Raw genomic sequence first — 9921 nt, forward strand, 5'->3', positions numbered from 1 at the left:
TCCTCTGACATTCTTTTTACACAGATTTGCATTTCATAGGGTCAGGAAGCGGTGCCAAGTGCAGCAGATGTACAGTCATATGCCACATAATGAGGTTTCGGTCAACGATGGACTGCGTATACAACAGTTATCCCATAAGATTAGTCGCATGTAGCCTAGGTGTGTAGTAGGTTGTGCCATCTACATTTGTGTAAGTACTGTAGAGGAGGAAGAAATTTTCTTCTACCTTTCTAGGTTCTTCTGACTGGTCTAAGAATTAAATTGACATGAGACACATTAACAGAAGAAAAACAAACAAAAGTTTAATAACATGTATACATGGGAGAAACCTAGGAAAACCAAGTAACTCCCAAAGTGTCCAAAGCCCTCACCTAAAATTCCATCATCAGCTAAAGACAAAAGATGTTGGAGGTGGGGAGAGTCAGATACTTCAAAGGGAAAGAAGGCAATTCACAGGTAGGTGAAAAGGAGTAAACGTTCAGAAAACAGGTGTTAGTTTGGCCACATAGAAACAGAACACAGAGGGAAGACCAACAAACAGGCTTTCCTAGGTTCCTCCCTGTCTACTACCTCGTTCATGTTATGCTAAGGTGATAGCTTGCTTCCTGAGACAGTTTGTTAATCTGAAATCTTTTAGACAGTTAAGGGGGAGGTGACAAGAAAAACTGAGTCTTTTGTTTCTTAAAAATAATCAGCCTAAAATAATCCTCATGTTAAAGAGACACATTTTGGGGCGGCAAATTTTATTGCCCTTCAGTACACTCTGTGATATTCGCACAACAACAGAATTGCCTAATGACGCGTTTCTCACAACATATCCCCATGGTTAAGTGACACATGACTGTATTTAGAAATATTTGTGGAGTGGGGTGGGGTGGCTCGGACGTCTGAAGGAGGCTTGGATGCCATTCTAATGAGTTTAGAATTTATTCTCAGGGCAATTGGGAACCATTAAAGGTTTTACACCCCATTATAAAAAGCAGTTCTTTTAGGGGATATGGATTTAAAAGTTGTATTAGTTTTCTATGGCTACTGTAACAAATTACCACAAACACCTCAAATCAACACAAATTTATTATCTTACAGTACTGTAGGTCAGAAGTCTGATAGATTTCACTGGGCTAAAATCAAGATGTCATCCAGGTTGCATTCCTTTTTGGGGAGAATCAATTTCCTTGCTCATTTTGGTGGTTGGAAGGATTCAATTCCTTGGCATTGTAGGACTAAAGTCCTCATTTCCTGGCTAGTTGGTAGCTGATGATCATTCCCAGTTTCTGGAGTCTGCTCACATTCCTTGCCTAGTAGCCTTCTTCTTCCATCTCCAAAGCCTGCAATGCTGGCTCAGTTCCTTTTCATTCTTTGAATCTCTGCTGCCTCTTCTTTTGTTGTAGCATCTCTCTGGCCAAATATTCTGCCTTCCTCTTCTACTTTTAAGGGCCCATGTGATTACATTGGTCCCACCCAGATAATCCAGGGTAATCTCTCCATTTTAAGGTCCATAAACATAATCACATCTACAAAGTTGAATTTTCCATGTAAAGCAACATATTCATGGGTTCTGGGGATTAGGGTGTGGGCATTTTTTGGGGGCCATTATTCTGCGTAACACAGAAATCATTAAAGTATAGATTGTATTTCAAACCTTGGGAATAGAAAATATTGATAGTGTGCGGTTGTTTCCTGAATCTTCATCTACTCAGAGATTGCTTTACCCATCCTTGTCCTATATGCCCCCATCTCTTGGATATCCAGAATTCCTCTCTCACTTCCAGATTTGGGACATCTGGAGAGGTGTTTTACCAAGATCTCAACCAGAGGCCTGGTTTCTGCTTTCTCGACCTTGTTAATTCTATAGTCTGTGGCTAAGCCCAATTTTTGCCCTTCCGTCGCCTCCTCTCAGCCCTCTCTGCCTCTGAGCTCTGCTACTGCCCTGAGATTATACTCTCCTTGGGTCTAGGTGACTTCTTCACCATACTCTGGAGCTGCCAGACCTCCCTTTGGATTTGATTTCCAAACTTCCAACTTCAGGACAGGACTCCCTGTCCTGAAGTTCTGTTTTTTACTTCCTATCTATCCACTAGTTCTCTCCCAGCAGTGAGATGAAGCATGACCATTCTTAGGAGAGCTTATTCCAGTACCCAGGGTCTTAGCCACAAGAGAGGGTTTCAGGCCCTTTGAATGATAAGAAAGGTATCAGGAAAATAGAAGCCAACATCTGTTGTGATGCCATGGACTCCCCTATAATTGTGAGGCTAAGAGCATGGGATTGAGAATCTGACATTTTGGGGTTCCATTCCAGACTCTGATATCTACCAGCTATATATAATGTTAAGTAACCTCTTTTAGTCTCACTTTTCTCATTGTAACGTGGGGATAAAAGATAACCTGAAAAGTTTGTTATGAGCATTAAATGAGATAATGAATGTAACCAAGTACAGTGTAGTAAGTGTTCACTTCATGTTTTGTTCTTGGTTCTTCTCATCGTTATGGGATATAGGCAGAGACACAACAAGGAAACATAGGCTACTGGTGTGATGTATCCAGATATTTCTATTTGGACGTTTTACTTTGAGTTTGGGTAAAGTAATGGCTCGTAGAGTCGATGGTGGAGCCAGTGGGATGCGGAGGGAGTAGTAGGGTCTCATTTATCTTTAGTGACGCTCTCAATCCAGGGTATGTATTTGTGAACATTGGTGTAGATGCCGACATCCCCTCCCATGAAGTGTCCGACCTCGATTCCCTGGAGCTTGTTTTTGCAGATGACAGTAGCGACAGCCACCTCCTACCAGAGATCGTGCAGAGAGAGGGAGATAGAAAGAGATATGGTCAGATATTCTCACCGGAGCCCTCTGGTCCCCAGCTTGGTTGAACCCTGCCCAGAAGTAGCCTGCTGGGTCATGAAAAGAGCCCTGGATCACGAGACAGGAAGCTTGAGTCACTGATTTATCTTTGCCGTTAACTAGCCTCGTGTGATCTTGAGAAAGTCAGAGAAAAACCTCCCTAGAACTCACATGTGAAATGAATCAAACCTCATTTATTTGAACTGGTGAAGCCAGTTTCAATTTGTGAAGTTTGAATTATTTTTTTTAAGCAATGCCCGTTTTCACTTGCAGCTATGAGAATAAGAACCTACCAAGTGTTGTTAACTACAGGTACTGCGTGATATCCTTTAATGAATAAAGACAACTGTAAGGAGAGCCCATTACTGAAGAAACAATGGGGGTTTTGCTGCAGACTTATCAAATTCTCGAAAAATTATGAGAGGATGAGGGATTTCTAATTTATTTTTTAATATCATGATTAAATAGTTAACTAGACACATACAAGTAAATGAAAACTGAATATAGAGAAAAGATTACCCCAAAAATTCGGCTAAACACTTTCACAAATTTAACACACAAGGAGTTCCTGTGGCTTTTTCCTTGTTCGGTTTTCTGGCACTCTTTATCGGACATCACAGGGGCCTCCAGGTTCTGCCTTAAATCAGGGTGTCGGCCTGAGGGAAGACAGGGATAGAAGAAACCTCCTGTTCACCATTGTTATTTAGCCCTTCCAACCACCACCCTCTGTTTCAACTGGTATTTTGTGTGTGTGTCTAGAGAAAATAAGGAATGAGAAAAAGGAAAGAAATGATCTTGTGCATGGTTATGAGAGTTAATCTCGAGGATTTTGAAATAGCTTTTGTGTCTCTTTAAAAAGCAGAGTTTTCTTTCTGCTCTGTGTCCAGTCTTGGAGGAATAAGAGGGGACCTGACTCAAATTCTCAGAGGTGTCCTCTACGTGTAAAATGAGCCTGTATGGGAGGGAAGAGCACAGCCTCTTTCATATGAATTGTGCCTCTGACAATCAGGAATAGTGTGGCTTCTGTGCAGAGTCAGATGGCCTGGTGGCTCCAGCTGCTGAAGCTCTGAGGAGGCTGTGGGGCATTAGACACCCTGGGAAAGGAGGAGCTTTGGGCTTCTGGGTGGGTCTCTTTTTGCCAGGTTGCTCATGTAGTATCTCTCTTTGGTTTCCACCCATTCTCCTCTCTCTTCTCAGCTGTGCAGACCTGGGTGCTCCTCTTCAGGGGTAACTGATGACCCTGATTTGCTGTGGGAGGTACACTCACCACTGTTGTCATGGCTCCAGTCCAAACCTGAAATCACACAGACGGTGCCTGGCCTGGAGTTGCTGGTGGCGAGGGAAAGGAGCTGGACTTTGGTGTTGAGGGTGGCAGGCTTAGCCAGCTTAATGAGCATGAGGTCATCCTGGGGGGAGCTATGACTATAGTTCCAATAGCGGATAATCTGGACAGGGTTAATTGTCTGCTCTGTCCCATCTCTGACTCTGATCTTGAAATTTCCCAGCATCACTTTCAGATTTCTGGAGGGAGAGGAGGTTGGAAATAATCACTATCATCATTATCATCATCATCATCATCATCATCATCATCATCATCAAAGCTGATATTGAGTGTTACAATGTGCCAGGTACTGTGCCAAGTGCTTTACCTGGATTCTGGATGACCTCATTTACCATTCACAACAAATCTATGAGGTGGATTCTATTTTTAATCCCCATTTTACAGATGAAGTAATGGAGGCACATAAGAGTAATTCACCTTTGGTCACACAGTAAGTGGTGCAGGCTTTAACCACTATGTTTTCATGTAGTGTCCTTAATGTAGTGGAGAGGAAAATTATGCATGACATAGAAATATTATTTTCCCTCCTCTCTAGCTCCAGCCTATCTAATTGGACATTTTTATTATGGTGGAGGTAAGAGAATGGGATGACCTGAGTATTAGATATCTCCTGTTTGCTTCATTAGATCCACTCACAACCCTACTTCATCCTGCTTTGCACCTTTGAAAGGTGATATATGTGGAGTCAATAGGCTCCCTTGTCCTCTGGCTTCTGATTGGGTTTTGGCCAGTAGGAAGCAATGGAAAGTAACTGGAGGGAGAAGAGTGAGGTTGGAGCATTTATCCTCCTAGCTCCTTTCCTGCAGGTTTGCCACAGATTTAACCATTGGCTGTGTTTCTTGACCAAAGGTTACAACTCATATCAGGCAGTCTCACCATACAGCGCTTTCTCTCTCTCTCTCTCCTCCTGCTCCGCCTGTTACCATTTTCTCCCCTTGCCCCAGCGGGTCCAAGGGTAGTAACTGCACCTTTCTAAGACTAACCCTGGGGGTACTGAACTATCTTTTGTATTTTCCCTATAACTTGTCTATACCTTTGTCATTTGTTCTTTTAAAAAATTCTCCTCCATGTTTCCAATTTGATTGCACCATCAGTTACCTGCTGGTCCATTATCTGATAAAACATATTCATATTGCTAGTAAAAAACTTGGAAAAACTGATGGGAGAGTGAGGAGGCATAGTGTATAGAGCAAGGTTCCTCAACAGTGGCACTGATGACAGTTTGGATTGCATAGTTCTTTGTTGTGGGGGACGGTCCTGTGTACTGTAGGATGTCTAGCAGCATCCTTTCCCTGGCCTCTATCTGCTAGATAGGTGCCAATAGCATAGCCCACCTCTCCCACTTTGTGACAACCAAAAATATCTTCAGACTGTGCCAGATGTACCCTGGAGAGAAAGTTGCCCCGATTTGAGAACCACTGATATAGAATGAGTAGTAGCTGTTTCAGAGGGTGGGGATGCCCAATACTCACGGTAAGTAGCAGTGAGCTGGGGCCAGCACCCAGTTGGTTTTGATGAGGACACCCACACAGGGGTTGAAGTGAGACTTGAGGTATACCAAATAGGGAGCATGGTCTTCTTTCTGCGCAGATGACGGAGCAGAGAAAAATATCCCTGAGAAAATAATTAATGTTCTTAATATATAAGACATTCTTAGAACAAATAAAATGATCAACAATTTCCTAGTTGAAAAGGAATATGGACAATTTTAAAGATGTGATTCATTGGCCTGTTTGGCATTTTTTTCTAATAAAAATGTAAAGTAAAATGACATACCATTTTATCTAATATTTATAATAATCATTTTTTGTTTAATGTTGATAATATTCAGTCTAAGAAAGTACAGTGAGAAAGACTCTCATTCACTGCTTGTAGGAATGTGAATTGATTCTATCTTCTTGAAAAGCAATTTAGAAATAGGCGTAAAGGATTGTGAATGGTTCATCACCTGTGACCTAATAATTCTAACCCCAAGAATCATTCTAAATAAATAACCAGATGTAGATAAAGATTAAGAATAAGTGTGATGATTTTAGCACTATTTATAGTAGCTAAACATTGGAAACATAAATGTCCCATACAGTAATTTTAGACATCGAAATAAAAAATTACATGAACAAGTGGAACACTATATATGTTAAAATTGTATTTATAAAGAACATTAAACAGAAAAAGGAATAAATTGAAAATAATAATAAAATGTACATTTAATCCAGTAATCCAGTTGTCTAAAAACAAGTAAACAAGCAAAAATAAACCATTTAAATGCAAAAAATAAAGCCTGCAAATAAATTCAGACAAAGCGTTAGCATGTGTTGACTGAGAGGTGGGAACATGCGTGATATTTATTTTTTTCTACATTTTAATATTTCCAAATTTTCTAATATGAACATGCAATGTTTTTATAAATGAATGATTGAAAAAAAAAACCTAGAGAAGAAAGGGGAGGAAGGCTGATTCTAGTATCAGAAGTGAAGTACTGATCTTGTCTCAGCTGCCCTCAGTACTTCTTTTGATCCTCCCCAGGCCTAGGCTTGTACCCCACCACACCCTTCTCTGTGTGATCACATAATTCGAAATCCCAAGGGAAAAAGGATGGAGTATTAATAAGGACAAGAGACACTGAGATCTTGTGTTAAGTGCTTTACATGGATTTATTTAATCTTCACAATGACTCTATATTGTAGATAGTAATATCACCATTTTTACTGTAGAAACTGAAGCATAGATGAATTAACGTGTCCAAGCTCATATAGCTAATTTATGATGCAACCTAGGCTGTCAGGGAGTGGTGGGAAATGCCTCAGCGGCAAGTTTTGCCTTCAGAAGAACTTCATGGAAGTCAGGGAGTACAGGAGGTAGGGCCTTTGCATCTGATCTTTTGTTCCCACCTTTTCCATTCCCTGAATTCTGAGTTTCTAAGCTTTTGAAAATGGAAGTATGTCAGATGTCAAAATGAGTTCTCTGTACTTGTGACTACAGGGACTTGCCCAGTGGGTGATGAGGCCCCATTCTGGAATAACTCGCTGTTGAGCATTCTCCAAGGCAGGTGCGCACCATAACCCACCCCATAGCTTAGCACTGGAAGGGTGGGCTCAGCCTTTCCTGAAGACCTTTGGATGGCGTCTAAGAGGGGAGACTCCCAATACTGCTCCTGACTGTTTTTCTCGACTCTTCTTTTGCACCCTCCACACATCCCGCCTCTGCCTTACACCATCCTACATTAACTTATGCCTTTTAGGGCAGAGTAGAAGGTCGTGGATACATACCAACAGTGACACTCAAATAGGAGATAAATTTCATAGCAGTCCAGATCTTTTCCTGTGAGATGTAGAAGAAGATCAGCAGAGTATGGAACTCGCAGCTCGGTCTTCTCAGGAACACCTGGAAGAATCAGTGGATATGGTTAGGTATGGAGGCATGCAATGGGATTGGAATGCAGCTCTGGGCATAAACGAGGGGAAGAAAGAAGGCTCTGGATAGACAGATGGATGCTCTTCTGCTCCGGGGAAGGTGGGGGACTGCATCTAGTGGGATCTTTCAAGAAAGGAAGAAGAAACCTAGTTTCTTAGACTTCTAGATCCAGGTACCTCTATCTGCTGTCTCTAAAAGCCCATCTACCTAAAAGTAGTTCAGCTCTTTGTGCGAAAGGGAGCTCTAGGCTCAGGACTTATCTTCCGCATGGAGTTTCTGAGGCCAGGGCTGTGGGGCACAGGATTCTCCACCTTAGCTCAGGAAGACAGTGTCCCCAGGTTTGCTCTGAACCCCCTACTATATACTTTCTGTCAGCCCCTCCCATCTTTATTACACTAGCTTCATCTTTCTCTGTGATCACTATTTCATCACTCAGTCATCATCACCAAATTAGTCTGGTTGTCCTGATCAACAGCTTTGAGCTGAGGAAATGTGGAAACAAAAAACATTCATATAACAGTTATTTTGACAGTTGAGGAGAGATTTACACTCTAGATTACCTTAGATCTAGGATCTGCTGTATGTTGGTGACAATTCAGAGGGCAGGACTTCTAAGTGCTTTTTGCCTAATGAAAAGATTTCTCAGCCAATAATAGACTGCCATGGTTGGTCATCCTTGGATAATTGTGAGCACATGCTAACAAGAAAAAGAGCAGTTAACACTATAGGAGAGGAAGAAATATTCCTCTACAATCTTGGTTCTGGCTTGTCTAAGAATTAAATTGACATGAGACAGAATAACAGGAGAAAATGAAGCAAATTTAATAACGTTTACACATGAGAGAAACCCAGGAAAACTGAGTAACTCACCAAAGTGGCTGAAGCCACCACCTTAAACATCATCTGCAGCTAAAGACAAAGGAGGATATTGGGGGTAGTGGTTTGGGTCTTCAAAGGGGAAAAGGCAATTCACATGGAGACGGAAAAGCAAATGTTTGTTAAACAAATGTTTGCATGCCTTGCAAAGGCAGCAAGAGATGGAGAGGACTTGGATCAAATGGGCCTTGCTAGGTTTCTGTCTTCCTACCAAACCTGGTTCATATTATACTATAGTTATCTTATGGTATTAGCTCCTTCCTAAAACAGGCCTTCTATCTTATATTCATTTAGGTAGTTATGGGGGAGGTCAAAGTTTCTTCCTGAGTCTTTTGTTCTTAAGAATAATTAAGCCAAAGAGTCACATTTTGGGATAACAAATTCTGTTCCCTCACAACATTAATAGCTAACATTCATTGAGCATTTACTGAATCCCAGGCACTAAGTTCCTTACAGACATTGTTAGTGGTAATTTTTTAACAGGTTAGTTTGAGATGTAAAATTAATTACACTTTGTATCACTCTAACCCTTTAAATTTTCTTAAGCCCATAATCTCATTCCAATGTCACAACAACGCTGGAAAGAGGAGACAGGCTGGTATCATTTTTTTTTTTTTCCTGATCTGTAGGTGACAGAATTGAAACAGAGAGAATTTAAGTGATTTTCTCAAAATTGCACATGATTAGAAAGACTAGAAGTAGAATCTAGGTCTAGACACACACAGCTTTTCAACCACATCCTGCAGGTTTCAGCTAATCAACTAGCACTCATGGATCTTGGAAAACTACGCATTCTCACAGACAAATTTCCTCAAGTGTGAAGTGAAGAACAGACATGGCACATACTTTCTAGTACCTCACAATGAGCACGGGTACACTGGGGAGTAGAGCTGGTTTATGAAATATACCATGTTCAAATATATAGGTTCAAAGACAGGATGGAGTTGTGGAGAGTTTTCTATAGTAGGGGTTGGGATAAGCTAAAACAGTCAAAAATTTGAGAAAGAGATATACTTTACTCTGAGGTTGTTTTTCCTACATCTTTTGGAGAGATTATGGGCCAGGAAGGGAGTTTGAGGACTGGTTTGGGAGTGTGAGGGCTAAGAGCAGAAAAGCAAGGTTGCTACCTAGGAAAAGGTCTCTAAAGCAACAGATTTTCTGGAGGAGGTTGGCACTAGGCACTACTACCTGTCTGTGAGTTTCAAACTGGTGTCTCTAGCCAGACCTCCAGTCCCCCATATACAACTCCCTCTTAGAAACCACTGTTTGTATCTCCTCTAGGCCCCTGAAATTTCTCATGTCGCAATTAAACTGCTCCAGCCTTTCACATTCATTCTTCTGCCTGTTTTCCCTATTTTAGGAAGTAACTCTACCTTCCACTTGTTTGATTTCTCTTTTTTTCTCCCCACTCAATCCCAAAGTTTATCATACTTCCAGAAATCTCTAAAA

General features: G+C 41.3%; 1 protein-coding gene across 1 annotated transcript; it reads right to left on the bottom strand.

Annotated features, from left to right (window-relative positions):
- Window positions 1–2641: 2641 nt before the first annotated feature.
- PRSS37 (serine protease 37) lies at window positions 2642–8932 on the bottom strand. The gene is made up of 6 exons (XM_087434415.1): window positions 8927–8932; window positions 7452–7566; window positions 5655–5796; window positions 4108–4361; window positions 3360–3496; window positions 2642–2782 (listed from the first exon to the last, which is right to left on the bottom strand). The coding sequence occupies exons 1-6, from the start codon at window positions 8930–8932 to the stop codon at window positions 2642–2644; spliced, it is 795 nt and encodes a 264-aa protein (XP_087290541.1).
- Window positions 8933–9921: the final 989 nt, after the last annotated feature.

The sequence above is a fragment of the Ceratotherium simum genome, chromosome 1 (genome assembly GCF_057802395.1).
Source record: "Ceratotherium simum simum isolate JZ-2026a chromosome 1, ASM5780239v1, whole genome shotgun sequence".
Classification (NCBI taxonomy): Eukaryota; Metazoa; Chordata; class Mammalia; order Perissodactyla; family Rhinocerotidae; genus Ceratotherium; species Ceratotherium simum.

Excerpts from the sequence above, each read along its gene's own strand:
- PRSS37 (XM_087434415.1), bottom strand. Across the intron at positions 5,797-7,451 it reads CTATTTGAGTGTCACTGTTG|GGATATTTTTCTCTGCTCCG; the intron begins GTATGTATCCAC and ends TTATTTTCTCAG. Across the intron at positions 4,362-5,654 it reads CCAGCTCACTGCTACTTACC|AAATCTGAAAGTGATGCTGG; the intron begins GTGAGTATTGGG and ends CTCTCCCTCCAG.